At 46.5% G+C, this 20,909-nt stretch overlaps 1 protein-coding gene across 8 annotated transcripts in view; it reads left to right on the forward strand.

The window, feature by feature from the left end:
• Positions 1-20,909, forward strand: part of LOC128686390 (protein similar) — a 688,895-nt gene that overhangs the window by 445,951 nt on the left and 222,035 nt on the right. For all 8 annotated transcript variants that reach the window (XR_011393121.1, XM_070093685.1, XM_070093687.1 and 5 more), the window contains 3 exons: positions 16,269-16,441; positions 17,564-17,737; positions 19,343-19,506. Coding sequence is in view for 7 of the 8 variants with exons in the window: in XM_070093685.1 (XP_069949786.1) it covers positions 16,269-16,441; positions 17,564-17,737; positions 19,343-19,506 (511 nt within the window). In the remaining variant the exon portion in view is untranslated. The remainder of the gene's footprint in view (positions 1-16,268; positions 16,442-17,563; positions 17,738-19,342; positions 19,507-20,909) is intronic.

Here is a 20,909-nt window from a genome sequence, read left to right on the forward strand (position 1 = left end):
ACCACACCCTTCATCACTCGTTCTGACCACCACCACCCCCTCCATCACTCGTTCTGACCACCACCACCACCCCCTCCATCACTCGTTCTTGCCACCACCACCACCCCCCCACCACTCGTTCTGACCACCACCACCACCCCTCCATCACTCGTTCTGGCCACCACCACCACCCCCTCCATCACTCGTTCTGACCACCACCACCACCACCCCCTATATCACTCGTTCTGGCCACCACCACCACCCTTCATCACTCGTTCTGGCCACCACCACCACACCCTCCATCACTCGTTCTGGCCACCACCACCACCCCCTCCATCACTCGTTCTGGCCATCACCACCACCTCCTCCATCACTCGTTCTGGTCACCACCACCACCCCCTCCATCACTCGTTCTGGCCACCACCACCACCCCCTCCACTCGTTCTGACCACCACCACCGCACCCTCCATCACTCGTTCTGACCACCACCACCCCTCCATCACTCGTTCTGACCACCACCACACCCTCCATCACTCGTTCTGACCACCACCACCACACCCTTCATCACTCGTTCTGACCACCACCACCACACCCTTCATCACTCGTTCTGACCACCACCACCCCCTCCATCACTCGTTCTGACCACCACCACCACCCCCTCCATCACTCGTTCTGACCACCACCACCCCCTCCATCACTCGTTCTGGCCACCACCACCACCCCCTCCATCACTCGTTCTGGCCACCACCACCACCCCTCCATCACTCGTTCTGACCACCTCCACCACCCCCTCCATCACTCGTTCTGACCACCACCACCACCCCCTCCATCACTCGTTCTGACCACCACCACCACACCCTCCATCACTCGTTCTGACCACCACCACCACACCCTTCATCACTCGTTCTGACCACCACCACCCCTCCATCACTCGTTCTGACCACCACCACCACACTCTTAATCACTCGTTCTGACCACCACCACCACCACCCCCTCCATCACTCGTTCTGACCACCACCACCACACCATCACTCGTTCTGACCACCACCACCACCCCTCCATCACTCGTTCTGACCACCACCACCACACCCTTCATCACTCGTTCTGACCACCACTACCCCCTCCATCACTCGTTCTGACCACCACCACCACACCCTCCATCACTCGTTCTAACCACCATCCCCTCCATCACTCGTTCTGACCACCACCACCACCCCGCCATCACTCGTTCTGACCACCACCACCACACCCTTCATCACTCGTTCTGACCACCACCACTACACCCTCCATCACTCGTTCTGACCACCACCACCCCCTCCATCACTCGTTCTGGCCACCACCACCACCCCCTCCATCACTCGTTCTGGCCACCACCACCACCCCCTCCATCACTCGTTCTGACCACCTCCACCACACCCTCCATCACTCGTTCTGACCACCACCACCACACCCTTCATCACTCGCTGTGACCACCACCACCCCCTCCATCACTCGTTCTGACCACCACCACCACACCCTTCATCACTCGTTCTGACCACCACCACCACACCCTCCATCACTCGTTCTAACCACCATCCCCTCCATCACTCGTTCTGACCACCACCACCACCCCTCCATCACTCGTTCTGACCACCACCACCACACCCTTCATCACTCGTTCTGACCATCACCACCACACCATCACTCGTTCTGACCACAACCACCACACCTTTCATCACTTGTTCTGACCACCACCACCCCCTCCATCACTCGTTCTGACCACCACCAGCACCACCCTCTCCATCACTCGTTCTGACCACCACCACACCCTTCATCACTCGTTCTGGCCACTACCACCACCCCCTCCATCACTCGTTCTGACCACCACCACCACATCCTTCATCACTCGTTCTGGCCACCACCACCACCCCCTCCATCACTCGTTCTGACCACCACCACCCCCTCCATCACTCGTTCTGACCACCACCACCACATCCTTCATCACTCGTTCTGACCACCACCACCCCCTCCATCACTCGTTCTGACCACCAGTACCACACCCTACATCACTCGTTCTGACCACCACCACCACCCCCTCCATCACTCGTTCTAACCACCACCACCACCACACCCTCCATCTCTCGTTCTGACCACCACCACCACCCCTCCATCACTCGTTCTGACCACCACCACCACCCCTCCATCACTCGTTCTGACCACCACCACCACACCCTTCATCACTCGTTCTGACCACCACCACCCCCTCCATCACTCGTTCTGACCACCGCCACCACACCCTTCATCACTTGTTCTGACCACCACCACCCCCTACATCACTCGTTCTGACCACCACCACCACACCCTACATCACTCGTTCTGACCACCACCATCCCCTCCACTCGTTCTGGCCATCACCACCACCCCCTCCATCACTCGTTCTGGCCACCACCACCACCCCCTCCATCACTCGTTCTGGCCAACACCACCACCACCCCCTCCATCACTCGTTCTGACCACCTCCACCACCCCCTCCATCACTCGTTCTGACCACCACCACCACCCCCTCCATCACTCGTTCTGACCACCACCACCACACCCTCCATCACTCGTTCTGACCACCACCACCACACCCTTCATCACTCGCGGTGACCACCACCACCCCCTCCATCACTCGTTATGACCACCACCACCACACCCTCCATCACTCGTTCTGACCACCACACCCTCCATCACTCTTTCTGACCACCACCACCACACCCTTCATCACTCGTTCTGACCACCACCACCACCACACCCTCCATCACTCGTTCTGACCACCACACCCTCCATCACTCTTTCTGACCACCACCACCACACCCTTCATCACTCGTTCTGACCACCACCACCACCCCCTCCATCACTCGTTATGACCACCACCACCACACCCTCCATCACTCGTTCTGACCACCACACCCTCCATCACTCTTTCTGACCACCACCACCACACCCTCCATCACTCGTTCTGACCACCACCACCACACCCTTCATCACTCGTTCTGACCACCACCACCACCACACCCTCCATCACTCGTTCTGACCACCACCACACCCTTCATCACTCGTTCTGACCACCACCACCACACCCTTCATCACTCGTTCTGACCACCACCAGCACCACCCTCTCCATCACTCGTTCTGACCACCACCACCCCTCCATCACTCGTTCTGACCACCACCACCCCTCCATCACTCGTTCTGACCACCACCACACCCTCCATCACTCGTTCTGACCACCACCCCTCCATCACTCGTTCTGACCACCACCACCCCCTCCATCACTCGTTCTGACCACCACCACCCCATCCATCACTCATTCTGACCACCACCACCACCACCCCCTCCATCACTCGTGCTGACCACCACCACCACCACCACATCCTTCATCACTCGTTCTGACCACCACCACCACATCCTTCATCACTCGTTCTGACCACCACCACCACCACCACATCCTTCATCACTCGTTCTGACCACCACCACCACCACCACATCCTTCATCACTCGTTCTGACCACCACCACCACCACCACATCCTTCATCACTCGTTCTGACCACCACCACCACACCCTTCATCACTCGTTCTGACCACCACCACCCCCTCCATCAATCGTTCTGACCACCAACACCACACCCTTCATCACTCGTTCTGACCACCACCACCACCCCCTCCATCACTCGTTCTAACCACCACCACCACCACACCCTCCATCTCTCGTTCTAACCACCACCCCCTCCATCACTCGTTCTGACCACCACCACCACCCCTCCATCACTCGTTCTGACCACCACCACCACACCCTTCATCACTCGTTCTGACCACCACCACTCCCTCCATCACTCGTTCTGACCACCGCCACCACACCCTTCATCACTTGTTCTGACCAACACCTCCATCACTCGTTCTGACCACCACCACCACACCCTACATCACTCGTTCTGACCACCACCATCCCCTCCATCACTCGTTCTGACCACCACCACCACACCCTTCATCACTCGTTCTGGCCACCACCACTACCCCCTCCATCACTCGTTCTGACCACCACCACCACCCCTCCATCACTCGTTCTGACCACCACCACCACACCCTTCATCACTCGTTCTGTCATCACTAACCCCTCCATCACTCGTGCTGACCACCGCCACTACACCCTTCATCACTTGTTCTGACCACCACCACCCCCTCCATCACTTGTTCTGGCCACCATCACCAGACCCTTCATCACTCGTTCTGGCCACCACCACCACCCTCTCCATCACTCGTTCTGACCACCACCACCACCACACCCTCCACTCGTTCTGACCACCACCACCACATCCTCCATCACTCGTTCTGGCCACCACCACCACCCCCTCCAATCGTTCTGACCACCACCACCACACCCTTCACCACTCGTTCTGACCACCACCACCACCACCTCCATCACTCGTTCTGACCACCACCACCCCCCTCCATCACTCGTTCTGACCACCACCACACCCTTCATCACTCCTGGCCACCACCACACCCTTCATCACTCGTTCTGGCTACCACCACCCCCTCCATCACTCGTTCTTTCCACCAACACCCCCTCCATCACTCGTTCTGGCCACCACCACACCCTTCAATTGTCGTTCTGGTCACCACCACCCCCTCCATCACTCTTTCTGACCACCACCACACCCTTCATCACTCGTTCTGGCCACCACCACCCCCTTCATCACTCGTTCTGACCACCACCACACCCTTTATCACTCATTCTGGCCACCACCACCCCCCTCCATTACTCGTTCTAACCACCTCCCCCACTCTTATTATAATCACCTTCACTCCCACCCTCTTACTTCCTCCTACAATCTCATTACCACAGGAGGTGACAATTTAACTTACAGGTCTCTAAGACTGTATCTTGCCTAAAGACATACACATGCTCTCTGTTTCTCTCTATATTTGTCTCTTTCTCTTTGTCCTCTTTCTCTCTCTCTCTCTCTCTCTCTCTCTCTCTCTCTCTCTCTCTCTTTCTCTCTCTCTCTTTCTCTCTTTATCTCTCTTTATCTCTCTTTATATCTCTCTCTCTCTCTCTCTCTCAGTTGATCAGGTCATTGCCCTGTCCTACATTCTCCTGTCTGCGTCGCCCTCTGATGGTTCTCACTCCCTGGGGGTTAAGGTTCATTTTTTGGCCTTATTACGAGGAGGATTGTCCTTATTTCACTGTGCTGGGTAGCACTGTCTTGCCTTACCTCTCTTGCTGGCTGCCTGCCACCTCTCATGGTATTCCTGGTATAGTGTTGTTGTTGTTGTTGCTGTTTGTCTGCCACCTCTCATAGTATCCTTGGTACAGTTTTGTTGTTGTTTGTCTGCCACTTCTCCTGGCATTCTTGGTACAGTGTTTGTCTGCCACCTCTCATAGTATCCTTGGTACAGTTTTGTTGTTGTTTGTCTGCCACTTCTCCTGGCATTCTTGGTTCAGTGTTTGTCTGCCACCTCTCATAGTATCCTTGGTACAGTTTTGTTGTTGTTTGTCTGCCACTTCTCCTGGCATTCTTGGTTCAGTGTTTGTCTGCCACCTCTCATAGTATCCTTGGTACAGTTTTGTTGTTGTTTGTCTGCCACTTCTCCTGGCATTTTTGGTACAGTGTTGTTGTCTGCCACCTCTCATGGTATCCTTGGTACAGTGTTGTTGTCTGCCACCTCTCATGGTATCCTTGGTACAGTGTTGTTGTCTGCCACCTCTCATGGTATCCTTGGTACAGTGTTGTTGTCTGCCACCTCTCATGGTATCCTTGGTACAGTGTTGTTATTTGCCACCTCTAATGGCATTCTTGGTACAGTGTCGTTGTTACTACTGTTGCTGTTACTCGCTGGTTGTCATTTATCCTGGTATTTTTAGTTCAGAGTTGTTGTTATTGTTGATGTTACTGGCTGTCAGCCACCACTCGTGATATTCTTAGTTCAATGTTGTTGTTGATGATTTCTTGTGTCACCACTCATGATATTCTTAGTTCAGTGTTGTTGTTGCTGCCTGCCACCTCACGGCATTTTATATTGTGTTGTTGCTATTGTTGCGTTTGTTACTGTTATTGTTGCTGCTGCTGTTGTTGTTAGTACTGTTGTTGCTGTTATTATTCCTATTTGTTGATACTATTTCTGTTGTTACTAGTGTTGCTGCTGCTGCTGTTGCTTTTTCTGCTTTTGGTGATGCTGTTGCTAATAGAGCTGTTACCGTTGTTACTATTCCTGCTGGTCTTGTTGCTCATTTTGTTGCAGTTGTTGCTACCCTTGTTGCTGTTATTATTACTGGTATTGTTGTTATGTTCTCCTTCGGCACGAAGATGGGTTGACCCGGTATGATGGAAATTGAGTAGAAGATGCTAGTTCTTCCTTTATTGTACACTGCGTATATGGCTTGGCCAGGCAAGCACCAGACGAGCCTGGCCTATGATCGGGCTTCGGAACCCATCAAAGGTATATCAAAGGCCTCAGTAGTGACGCATTCACAGACACTCAAGACTCCAAGTCTCAGTAGTAGTACCAGTTCCAGTAACCAGTTACCAGTAACCAGTGTACCAGTAGATGACTCACTACCAACCGTCTCTGCGTGAATCACTGTCTGTATTCATATTGTGCTGACCACAGCAGTATTTCAAACACCCCCTCACATATGGGTACTGGGGTTAGTTAGTCTGACGAGAGTGAGCAAGGAGGCAGGTCACGGCTGTTTGGCTCTTCCATACTACCGTTATAATTATACGTACTACCAGCCTACGTGAGTATTTCTTTACCCTATCCACGTGTTCGAACCCCACATGATACAAGATTTGACCTGACATGGGCTGAGCTGTACCCCCAGACGCTGATGCCCAGTGGTCAGTGACTCTTCCATAACTGTGTGTTAATAATACCTGGAGTATACCTAGAGGGTTGTTCCGAAGGTTACTGCCCCGGCAGCCCGTCCATGACCAAGCCTCGGGTGAATATTGCGTACACTTGGGCTGTTACACAACATGACTGTGTTATACTGACCGCTGAGCTCTGCTGTGGCTCTGTGACCTCACGTAGCAGTAACAGTGCTGAAGCTTCATACAAAAGGAACGGGACTGCAAAGTCAAATTTAACACAAAGCAAGTTATACAGTGAAAATTAAGACCGAGTCGAGTGCTTCTGAAGTAGTTAACAGGCAAATGCAGTTAATAATTCAGTCGTAAACGTCATTGACAATGGTGAGTCGGTCCACGAAGTCTGGATGAAAGAAAAGAATTATACACAAAACAAAAGTTTACAGAAAAAAAGATAATCTGGTGTGCACACAGCAGATTATCACAGCAGGTTACAGTCTCTCAGAATCCTGAGTTTGCGAAAAAACCAAAGAAAGAACCTGCAAAATTTATGAGTAAATCGTATAAGAATTGCATGAGTATGCACTCAGGCGAATTAGTTTTATTAGTTGGTCGTAATTCTTGAGGACACTGAACACAGCAGAACACTCCAAGAACACTAATGAATTATCACACACAAAAAAATATAAAAATGATAAGCCTACAAGACCCGGGCACTCAACACTAGGTATTACTTATGAAATGTTTACAAACACATATATATATATATATGTGTGACTTTAAGTCGCATATACAGAAATGTTATACTTATATGTTTTGAACATTTACACGTGGCTCTGTCAGCACACAAGCGGAATGAGCAGAATAAACTTCAAAGTAATGACTGGAACCCAAAGATGTTACATCTAATTCTGTGGTAATAGACCTAACATTCTTTGATCTTGAAGAACATGTCACTAAGTTAGGTGGTGTTGTGTCAGTCAACTGGTTAGAGCAAGACGGTGTTCGAGTCAGAAGAGTGGTCAGGCACCTATCATACCTGTCTGTGCATCAGGTCAGGCACCTATCATACCTGTCTGTGCATCAGGTCAGGCATCTATCATACCTGTCTGTGCATCAGGTCAGGCACCTATCATACCTGTGTGTGCATCAGGTCAGGCATCTATCATACCTGTCTGTGCATCAGGTCAGGCACCTATCATACCTGTCTGTGCATCAGGTCAGGCATCTATCATACCTGTCTGTGCATCAGGTCAGGCACCTATCATACCTGTCTGTGCATCAGGTCAGGCACCTATCATACCTGTCTGTGCATCAGGTCAGGCACCTATCATACCTGTCTGTGCATCAGGTCAGGCACCTATCATACCTGTGTGTGCATCAGGTCAGGCATCTATCATACCTGTCTGTGCATCAGGTCAGGCACCTATCATACCTGTCTGTGCATCAGGTCAGGCATCTATCATACCTGTCTGTGCATCAGGTCAGGCACCTATCATACCTGTCTGTGCATCAGGTCAGGCACCTATCATACCTGTCTGTGTATCAGGTCAGGCACCTATCATACCTGTCTGTGCATCAGGTCAGGCACCTATCATACCTGTCTGTGCATCAGGTCAGGCACCTATCATACCTGTCTGTGCATCAGGTCAGGCACCTATCATACCTGTCTGTGCATCAGGTCAGGCACCTATCATACCTGTCTGTGCATCAGGTCAGGCACCTATCATACCTGTCTGTGCATCAGGTCAGGCACCTATCATACCTGTGTGTGCATCAGGTCAGGCACCTATCATACCTGTCTGTGCATCAGGTCAGGCACCTATCATACCTGTCTGTGCATCAGGTCAGGCACCTATCATACCTGTCTGTGCATCAGGTCAGGCACCTATCATACCTGTGTGTGCATCAGGTCAGGCACCTATCATACCTGTCTGTGCATCAGGTCAGGCACCTATCATACCTGTCTGTGCATCAGATCAGGCACTATATCATACCTGTCTGTGCATCAGGTCAGGCACCTATCATACCTGTGTGTGCATCAGGTCAGGCACCTATCATACCTGTCTGTGCATCAGGTCAGGCACCTATCATACCTGTCTGTGCATCAGGTCAGGCACCTATCATACCTGTCTGTGCATCAGGTCAGGCACCTATCATACCTGTCTGTGCATCAGGTCAGGCACCTATCATACCTGTCTGTGCATCAGGTCAGGCACCTATCATACCTGTCTGTGCATCAGGTCAGGCACCTATCATACCTGTCTGTGCATCAGGTCAGGCACCTATCATACCTGTGTGTGCATCAGGTCAGGCACCTATCATACCTGTCTGTGCATCAGGTCAGGCACCTATCATACCTGTCTGTGCATCAGATCAGGCACTATATCATACCTGTCTGTGCATCAGGTCAGGCACCTATCATACCTGTGTGTGCATCAGGTCAGGCACCTATCATACCTGTCTGTGCATCAGGTCAGGCACCTATCATATATGTCTGTGCATCAGGTCAGGCACCTATCATACCTGTCTGTGCATCAGGTCAGGCACCTATCATACCTGTCTGTGCATCAGGTCAGGCACTATATCATACCTGTCTGTGCATCAGGTCAGTCACTATATCATACCTGTCTGTGCATCAGGTCAGTCACTACATCATACCTGTCTGTGCATCAGGTCAGTCACTATATCATACCTGTCTGTGCATCAGGTCAGTCACTACATCATACCTGTCTGTGCATCAGGTCAGGCACCTATCATACCTGTCTGTGCATCAGGTCAGGCACTATATCATACCTGTCTGTGCATCAGGTCAGGCACTATATCATACCTGTCTGTGCATCAGGTCAGTCACTACATCATACCTGTCTGTGCATCAGGTCAGTCACTACATCATACCTGTCTGTGCATCAGGTCAGGCACCTATCATACCTGTCTGTGCATCAGGTCAGGCACCTATCATACCTGTCTGTGCATCAGGTCAGGCACCTATCATACCTGTCTGTGCATCAGGTCAGGCACTATATCATACCTGTGTGCATCAGGTCAGGCACTATATCATACCTGTCTGTGCATCAGGTCAGGCACTATATCATACCTGTCTGTGCATCAGGTCAGGCACTATATCATACCTGTCTGTGCATCAGGTCAGGCACTATATCATACCTGTCTGTGCATCAGGTCAGGCACCTATCATACCTGTCTGTGCATCAGGTCAGGCACTATATCATACCTGTCTGTGCATCAGGTCAGTCACTATATCATACCTGTCTGTGCATCAGGTCAGGCACTATATCATACCTGTCTGTGCATCAGGTCAGGCACTATATCATACCTGTTTGTGCATCAGGTCAGTCACTATATCATACCTGTCTGTGCATCAGGTCAGGCACTATATCATACCTGTCTGTGCATCAGGTCAGGCACTATATCATACCTGTCTGTGCATCAGGTCAGGCACTATATCATACCTGTCTGTGCATCAGGTCAGGCACTATATCATACCTGTCTGTGCAAGGTCAGGCACTATATGATACCTGTCTGTGCAACAGGTCAGGCACTATATCATACCTGTCTGTGCATCAGGTCAGGCACTATATCATACCTGTCTGTGCATCAGGTCAGGCACTATATCATACCTGTCTGTGCATCAGGTCAGGCACTATATCATACCTGTCTGTGCATCAGGTCAGTCACTACATCATACCTGTCTGTGCATCAGGTCAGGCACTATATCATACCTGTATGTGCATCAGGTCAGGCACTATATCATACCTGTCTGTGCATCAGGTCAGGCACTATATCATACCTGTCTGTGCATCAGGTCAGTCACTACATCATACCTGTCTGTGCATCAGGTCAGGCACTACATCATACCTGTCTGCATCAGGTCAGTCACTACATCATACCTGTCTGTGCATCAGGTCAGTCACTACATCATACCTGTCTGTGCATCAGGTCAGGCACTATATCATACCTGTCTGTGCATCAGGTCAGTCACTACATCATACCTGTCTGTGCATCAGGTCAGGCACTATATCATACCTGTCTGTGCATCAGGTCAGGCACTATATCATACCTGTCTGTGCATCAGGTCAGTCACTACATCATACCTGTCTGTGCATCAGGTCAGGCACTATATCATACCTGTCTGTGCATCAGGTCAGGCACTATATCATACCTGTCTGTGCATCAGGTCAGTCACTACATCATACCTGTCTGTGCATCAGGTCAGGCACTATATCATACCTGTCTGTGCATCAGGTCAGGCACTATATCATACCTGTCTGCATCAGGTCAGTCACTACATCATACCTGTCTGTGCATCAGGTCAGGCACTATATCATACCTTTCTGTGCATCAGGTCAGTCACTACATCATACCTGTCTGTGCATCAGGTCAGGCACTACATCATACCTGTCTGTGCATCAGGTCAGTCACTATATCATACCTGTCTGTGCATCAGGTCAGTCACTACATCATACCTGTCTGCATCAGGTCAGTCACTACATCATACCTGTCTGTGCATCAGGTCAGGCACTATATCATACCTGTCTGTGCATCAGGTCAGTCACTACATCATACCTGTCTGTGCATCAGGTCAGGCACTATATCATACCTGTCTGTGCATCAGGTCAGGCACCATATCATACCTGTCTGTGCATCAGGTCAGTCACTACATCATACCTGTCTGTGCATCAGGTCAGGCACTATATCATACCTGTCTGTGCATCAGGTCAGTCACTATATCATACCTGTCTGTGCATCAGGTCAGTCACTATATCATACCTGTCTGTGCATCAGGTCAGTCACTACATCATACCTGTCTGTGCATCAGGTCAGGCACTATATCATACCTGTCTGTGCATCAGGTCAGGCACTATATCATACCTGTCTGTGCATCAGGTCAGGCACTACATCATACCTGTCTGTGCATCAGGTCAGGCACTATATCATACCTGTCTGTGCATCAGGTCAGGCACTACATCATACCTGTCTGTGCATCAGGTCAGGCACTACATCATACCTCTCTGTGCATCAGGTCAGTCACTACATCATACCTGTCTGTGCATCAGGTCAGGCACTACATCATACCTGTCTGTGCATCAAGTCAGGCACTACATCATACCTCTCTGTGCATCAGGTCAGTCACTACATCATACCTGTCTGTGCATCAGGTCAGGCACTACATCATACCTGTCTGTGCATCAGGTCAGGCACTACATCATACCTGTCTGTGCATCAGGTCAGGCACTACATCATACCTGTCTGTGCATCAGGAAGGTGTTCGACAACATAGTGAAGGTGATGACTATAACGGCTCATGAAGAAGTCTTTTGCCAACATCATACAGGGCATAATGTGGTGAGGCTCATATTGTAACATTTAGGGCAGAGTTGGTGACACCCCCGGAACTCTCTCCAGGTAAACACTGCACGTCAGGGTTTGTTTCATCCCACATAAGGCTCTTAGAATCTATGGTTACCCTAAGTGCATTAAGGATTTTATTTTGCGTTCTCTCGACAGGATGGTGTGCTACAATGGTCGACTTGTTGTTTTATAAAGATTACACAGCTTGTCGAGCACAGGATTGCAAAACTCACCCCCTATTGTCAGTAACAATAGATTTAGACGTGGTGTGTCGATAGATGATTGTCTCCTTGAACACATGTGCGATAGTTTCTCTGGTTTTATCTGGGATAGGGGCTGGAAGTTAGTGGGTCAACAGAGACTCGGTGTTCAGTGGTGTCAGGATAAATTTGAATTGGTTTGGAGCCCCTTACCTACATTGCCCTTGTAGAGCATATATTGTTCACAATGTTGTACATAGTCACATATATGGGTTGTCACACGAGGCTAGTAGTAGTTCAACCTCACTTGCTTGATGGAGCTGTCCTCCTGGGCGAGAGACATTAGGGACATTGTGGATTAGGTGAAGGGCTGCATCCACCAAGATGGAAGGTATCATGAACTAATGAACAGTGCTACTAGACCTTCCAGTACTGACAACTCTGTACAGCAGTTTGTTATTCAATACTAAATCACTGATTTATACAGGTGACTGATAAGTTGTTGTCCTCTTTGGTCAGGAATTTAATCATACTAGACCAAATTAGAATACTTGTCTTAGCACATTTAACGCCCTCAACTGTAAAAGGAGAACTCACTTTAGTTGCAACATGACGTGACAGTGCATCAGCAATCATGTTCTACTTGCCAGACAAGTGTGCAAATGTGGGATTGAACTCCTGACTGATCAAATACTATCTTGCTGAATGTCCACTTGGTTATTTATAACATATGGATTAGCGGTGCATGATCTGTCATGACATGGGCTGGATGCTGATGTCTCAAAATTGTTTTAGAGCCCATAAAATGACTAATGCATCATGTTTAGTAACGGAGTAATTATCTTCATCTTGAGACTTTCCTGGCAAATGAAGTAGGATTGTTCTTGCTATCAGTCTTTGAAAATGTAATAAGGCTTAACCTTAACTCAGATGCCATTCTAAAGCTGTGATAATGACCTGTAAGGGGTGGAAAAGATGTGTAATTCTTGGCTGTCATGAAGAGGGACTTGCCTAAACCCCTGTAATGAGTAGGGTGTTGAGATAACATTGTCACTAAAGTTCCTTTAACAAGTTACGCAGGGCAGGAAGGAGAAAGCGATCTGGGATCGTCTTTAAATTGAGTCGGTAAAAACAATGATAGGGTGCTATGTTTTGCTTTCTTTGGTAGAAGGATCAGTGGTTCATTCCACGGGGAACTGCTTGGAGTGGCAACCTTTGTCCTACAGCATCTTTGTGATAAGTTCCTCATCGACTGTGCACTGAGAATGTGGAAGTCTGTAGGCAGGTATATATATTATATATGGGTCTGGTATCCGGCTCAGGGTGGATAATGATATTAAATTTGTAAGGCACATCTTTTCACCAGATAAAACAATTGCTTTTCTTAGCTTGTTTAGTGGTTGCAGAACAGAGCCACAGTAACGTGTCCACACTCTCAGACTGCAAGATTTCTGTGCCCCCCCCAGCGCTGATGCCCACCACCCACTGACTCATCCAAACAGTCTGTATATAAGGGCGAAGACTGAATACATTCTGAACAGTTACACAACATGACCCATACTCTACTGATGTTGTTATTGTTACATCTTCTGTTGTTACTATTGTTGTTGCTGCTGCTGCTGTTGTTGAACTCGTTACTGGTGTTGCTACCGTGTTGTTGTTTGCTGCTGTTACTGTTATTGCTGTTTCTGCTGCTACTGTTATTGCTGTTTCTGCTGCTACTGTTATTGCTGTTTCTGCTGCTACTGTTATTGCTGTTTCTGCTGCTACTGTTTTTGCTTTTGTTACTGTTAATGTACTTTTCGATGGCAGCAAAAGCAGCAGCAGCAGCAGCAGCAACAACAGCAGTGTTAGTGATGGTGGGAAGGAGCGGTGGTGACGATCATTATGGTGTTGTGACATTAAAAATTAAGAACAATTGTACTCGTATATAAGCCGCCAGATACAACTTCTCAACACTTTAAAGGAGTTGTTATAAAAATTTGAATTGTCTGAAAATCTTTCAACGTCAGATATCTTGTTGTTTGGTAATTTTAATTTAAGACATTTAAAATGGAACAATGTAACAAATACATACTGCAATAGCAACAGTAATTCCAAGAGGAAGCACACATGAACAGTCTCTCACAAATGAACTATTTAAACTGATAAATTTGCCTCAAAGCCAGTAAATAATGGAACTGACAAGACCAGAAAATACCCTTGAGCTTATATTCATTAATATTGACGAGCAGGTACGGAATATAACCTTGTCGATGACAGTAAATTCAGATCACAGCCTATTCCAGTTTCAGACCCCTCAAGGAAGGTTCCTTGATGTTGGTGAGGGGCTCTTGATTTAGGAAATTGGATCTGTGCTCCAGTTCTCCGAATTAAGCCTGAATGCCTTCCATATCCCCCCCCCAGGCGCTGTATAATCCTCCGGGTTTAGCGCTTCCCCTTGATTATAATAATAATAATCCAGTTTCAGATCTGCATGCTTACTGGTCTGGAACAACAATGTACTAATAGCAGTGAAGGTATTTTCACCAACTTCCACAACAAGAACATCAACTGGGATCAAAGAAACCATGTCCTTAACGAGACATATTGGGAAGATTTATTGACCGTGGCTCTGAACCAGTGTCTCAAGAGAATTAACTCCGTGGCACTAATAGTATACACCAGGTACAAACCAGTAAGGTAACGGAAGATGCAAGTTAGACAGAGATGCTCCATATACAGGCGAAGGAAATCAAAGCTTCTCAGATGTGCCAGACTAACTGAAGTGCGGAAAGAAACGCTGGCTAAAGCAAGAGAGGGTAATGAACTCAGATTGAAAGAATCATTCAGAGTGCAGGAGAGAGACAGAGGGAGCTGAAAGCAGTTCATAAAACTGAAAAGAATCCAGGCCAAAAACCACATCCAGTGTCAGACCCGTGCTCAAACAGGATGGATGATACACAGATGTCAGCAAAGAAATGAGTAAAGTGCTGAAGTCCCACTATAATCCTGTATTCAGCGAACCGTTAATCGGACTAAAGGCTGAAAACCCAAATGAACTTTCTGTGAATGAGATGGAAAACTCTACCAACATTTCCAAGGTTTCCAATGTAACCTAACCCCGCTCGACTTCAGAGAAGCCATTGGCAGTATGCCATGCACTGTGCTCCAGTGCATGGCATACTGTCAGCCTAACCTAACCCCCTGTGCTCCAGGGGGGTTTTCATCATCGATCAGCCAATAATGAGAAACCCCCCTCCCCCTTCAGTGAAAAGAGGGGCGCCTGGCTCAAAGGTGGGTTGCGAAATTAGGAAAACTCTTGAAACAGGTCATAGGTAGTCACAGGTAAATCTAGATTATCCTTAAGTGGTCTTGCATTGTTAATGAATTATCATCAGAGTTTCAGTTGCTACAATCAGCTTCAGTACATCTGGTCTACTGTTGTATTATGTCTAGTCAGGTATTGCATTGTGGCTTGTCAGGTGTTGCATTATGGCTAGTCGTGTTGCATTGTCTTGTCATGTGTTGTATTGAATCTAGTCAGGTGTTGCATTGTGTCTAGTCATGTGTTGCATTGTGTCTACTCAGGTGTTGCATCGTGTCTAGTCATGTGTTGCATTGTATCTAGTTAGTCACAGCTCTGAATCCAATTAAATCCACATTTGTAAAATACTCATTTAATTGCTTCTTAAAATACTGATTTTTTCCTGTTTGCAACTTCTCTGGGCAGTCTGTTCCAGTGTTGTGTGTGTGTGTTAGAGAGAGAGAGAGAGAGAGAGAGGAAGGAAGGAAGGAAGGAAGAGAGGGTGGTAAAGAAAGGAAAGAATGAATGAATAAGGCCTACATTATATTTATTATGCTTTATGTTTTGAATTAAGTGAATGTTTTGTTTGTGTCACTACAGGCTTGAGCAAGGTGGTCTGTAAGAATGACAGTAAAGGCAACAGCAGCAAATTGGACATAGAAATGGATGCTCTGCTGCTCAAGGCTCTTGATGGCTTCCTTCTCGTCCTCTCTACCGACGGTGACATTGTCTACACCTCTGAGAACATCATCGCTTTCCTCGGCCTTCCCCAGGTGAGTCTATATATCTGTATGACTCTTCTCCTTCAGGTGGTAGTCTTACTTTTCATTATCATTACCTGTTTTCTTACCGTTATCTTCCACATTTTCTCTGGCTATGTCAGCTTTAGTTCTGTTGTATCCTTTGCTCATGTTATTCATTATATCAGTGTTCATTTTTATCCATACATAGTCGTTTCTAATTATTCTATTTAATTTGCCATTTTGTACCATCCTCCTTTTTCTGTATGTTATCCATGGCCTTTTACTTTAAACTTTTGCCTCACTCCACTTCTTTGTAAACCTTGTGCTCTTTGTGTGGTTTATACTTTCATTCTTTTTCGTGATATCAAGTGGTCAGTGACTTCTTGGCTTATCATAAGAAGTTTCTCCATCAGCACGTGTACTATGCACACTGTCTCACTTTCCATTTTTGCTTTCCCACTGCACATATCACCAGTTTTGGTTTATTTTGTTCATTGGCAACCTGGCCTGACATTATGCTTTCCTGTTGATTGCCTATTCAACTAGGCTATTGCTGCATAATTACCTCCTGTACTTTTGTTTTTCTTGCATCTCTCTCTATCCCTCGTCTCTATTCCCACCTCTGCCAGGTAGTGGAAATACATGACCACGTGGTCACTGGTTTCTAGGCTACTTACCAGATTCTGGCTTGTTGGTTCCTTTAATATTTTTAGTCCTCCCTGTTATTCCCAGCTCTCACAATCTATTTCCTTTTAACTAATGTCTAAAGCAATCAGCAGTTTGGCCTCTGTTCTCTTAACTCTTTATGCTACGTCTTCCAGGATTTATACCACTGCTCTACTATTCTGCTTGTACTCCTGTCTTGGTCATCACATTGAGTGGAACTCTGTAAGTTTTTGATATATTTTTAGACCCTCTTGTCTTAGTGTTTCCTCTGCCTATGCTGCACATTATTTTTGAAACTCCACATTTCTTTAATTAGCAGTAATTGGCATCTATTATCTATCCTTAGTATGTGATATCACTCAGGAAATACCTCATTTATTATCAGCCTTGTGAGCCCACTAGAGCCATGAAGGTGTTTTGCAGTAGTGAGATCATGGATATATAAGAATGCTACAGGGATCATTAATGTATGTAATGATGTTACAGGTGGATGTGATGGGACAGTCACTTTACGAATATACTCATCCGTGCGACCACGAAGAAGTGCGGGAACTCATGTCAGCCAAAGAGTTGCAAGAGCCTCGCTATGCCTTCCTCAGACTTAAGTGCACTCTTACTGCCAAAGGTCGCTCCGTCAATCTCAAGAGTGCTTCCTACAAGGCGAGTATTTCCTTCCTGTTGTCTGTGGTCCTCAGTGTGTTATAATAGGTTATGTTGTAGTAACAGTTGTGCTTTTGTACATAGGAATGTTCATTCCTTAATTACTTATGCTTTTAAGAAAAAATATAATTGATAATTAGGGAGAGAGATTGCAGTCAGCAGGGCTCGGTCCCACTACAGGGAAACTGACAAGGTTCTCAAGTAATGCTCTCTACCACTCGGCAACAAATGTCCTATAAGCTGGGATGCCCAGCTTATAGGACATTTGTGTGTATATATGAGAGTGAGTGAGTTTTGCAGAAGTATATTTATTTCATAGTAACATAGAACAATAGTTTCCAAACATATTTGTTAGAGTTTATGATTATTAATGCTTTGATTTAAATTCACTCACTATCATCAGGATTTTTTGTAACCAAATACAGTATGTATGTCATTATCAAATGTAAAGAAACTCGGAAAATACTGTTCTTATTAATTAAACTTAAAAATTTATAAAAACAGCCGTTAGATCATGTTTAACACTTGTTCTGCATGACTCGGGTCTTACTGACCAACATACAATAACAGCAACAATAATAGACTAGTAATAAAAAGCAGACAAAACAAAGTGAAAGTGAAATTTTTTTCAAATTAACAAGTTTACTATAGAATTTTTTTTCAAACCAGTTTAGGTTGTTTATTATCTAAGTTCATTAAATTTCTTCAGTCTCATCTATTCTTTACCCTATTATTGACTGCATTTAAAAATTAATATATCTCACTAAGATTCAATAATACTTGCAAAATTTAGACTGATGCTTGATAGGCTCGGTAAGATTAAGCTACTTTACATTGTATAAATTTTAACAAGCTTAGATTTGGTTACTAAGATTGTTTCGAAATTTGTACATGATGTTGATTCATTTGAGGATATAATTGCGTGTCATTTTTAGTACATGTATGTATATTAAGAAAACTAGGGTTTTTGGCCTCCCTGGCTTAGCATTGTAAGAGGCAGACAAATTATTGATCATAACGTAGTTGATGATGTTGCAGGAAGTACTGTATAGAGCTAGTAGCAGAATTCACAAAGCTAGTAGCAGAAATTATCCTCAGGGTTATGTACATAGCATGGTTATTGAGACAGGGTAATCCAACACAGTCGAGTAGTATGGGTCTTGGGTATTACTATGTTCTGGTAGGCTGTGCCCCACAACACTTGACTAAAACCACGGGCTTGTCAAAAATATTGGTATAGGGTGGTAAGGTGCATACCAACTAATGCCAGTGATTGACACCATTTTTTGTGGGGGGAGAGGGATGAGGCACACTTCCTGTGGGTACAATTGGATGCAACATGCAAATATCAGTTGTAGGTACAGTGCTATATGTCCTCTATTCTTATATTGTTATGTGTAAAAAGGGTCCATTTTTGTATTATTTTGTGTAAAAAGGATTAAATTTGAGAAGGATCTCTGTAGCAAGGGCTGGTAGGCTTACCATCAATAGTCGGTTGACACGTGTGCATCATAAAAAACAGCAGATAAATACAATTGTTTGAGTAATGTGTGGGGAAGTCAGCAGGTGGTGAGAGGTGGAAATAACCAGTGTGTTGGTTGACAGGTGGTGCAGGTGAGCGGAGAGATGGTAGGTGGAGAGAAGGAGGCTTGGTTGGTGGCACTGGGTTCACCTGTGCCTCACCCGTCTAACATCGAGTTCCCACTGGACAAACAAACCTTTGTTAGCAAGCACTCTCTCGACATGAAGTTCACCTATGTTGATGACAAGTAAGTGAATTGTATCTAGGTCCCCTTGCACCTAGGTCCTGTATATCTAGGTCCCCTACACCTAGGGCCTATGTGCCTAGATCCCTGCATCTAGGTCATATGTGCCTAGATCCCCTTCACCTAGGCACATGTATCTAGGTCACTGCACCCAGGTCTTTTTTCTTTTACAACAAGAGTAATAACTCACACCACCATCCCCATTTTTATCTTATCCTTCTTTCCAACCTTCTTATGTCCCCTTTTCAACTTTTTCACATTCCATTCTTTTTCCCTCCATCTCTCTCTCACCACTTTCCTCATCTTTGTCAGTCCAGTTTCCCAAACTCCCCCAGTCTTCTCTCCATCTCTCCCCTAATTTCAAAAATTCCCTACCTCTTTGCCCTCCCTCACTTTCCCTCCCCACTCCCCCTCCCCTCCTCCCTACCTAATTCCAACTCCCAAATATCAAGTCTGTAGAAACTGAATTTTTTTTTCCTTCTTTTGCATATTTTGCTAAATTTAATTAAAATTATTTGTAATTTATATGACATTCTCTCAGTAATTATGTGAAGTGTGTGTGTGTGGGGGGGGGGGGGTAGACTGGGGAATATGTGAAAGTGCAGGGGATTTACACCCTCTTAGCCTGATGGACCCTCTTCTACCTAGTCATGAAATTATGTATGGCATCTACCTCCACCACTTCTTTTTCCATGCCATTCCATTTTTGAAAACCTGATGTTAAAGATATATTTCCTGACATCTCTTGATTACTCTATTCCTATTCATCTTCTCAAGTCCTCTGAATGTCTCAATCATGTCTCCTCTGAATCTTTTATCCACTAATGCCATCATGTTCAGTTGTTGTAGTCTCTCCTTATGGCTCATTCCCCATAGCTCTGGAACTAGTCTCAGTGCATACCTCTGCACTTTCTCCAGTTTCTAAACATGATTTTTTAGGTATGGGTTCCATTCTGGTGCTGTATATTCCATGATGGGACAGATATGTCATATAGTGGGTCATGAATAATTTCACTTTGATTCACCAAACGAGCATTCAGTGGAGAGGATTTTTGGCTGATGTGCACCTCTGATGATGTGCTCAGCACTGTGCTCACCCTTAGGATTTTCTGTTTGAATGACTTTTGGAGCTTCTGTCCCCTGAATCTGTACTTATTTTCTGGTCTTTTGTCTCCTCCAGTTTTTTTTTTTTTTTTTATAACATTGGCTGGAATTTAAGTACAGTAGCTAGTCTAATTTCTTGCTTAAGTTGGTCATCATAACATGGATGACAAAGAGGGAAGAATGGAAAAGGAAGGGAAGGGAGGTGAGGGACTGGTATGAAATAAAGGAAGGAAGTTCTTTGTAAATAGTAGAAATCGAGAAAAATAATAAGGGGCATATCTACTTTGGATGGGAGAAATGTG

This window comes from Cherax quadricarinatus, chromosome 43 (assembly GCF_038502225.1).
Source record: "Cherax quadricarinatus isolate ZL_2023a chromosome 43, ASM3850222v1, whole genome shotgun sequence".
NCBI lineage: Eukaryota > Metazoa > Arthropoda > Malacostraca > Decapoda > Parastacidae > Cherax > Cherax quadricarinatus.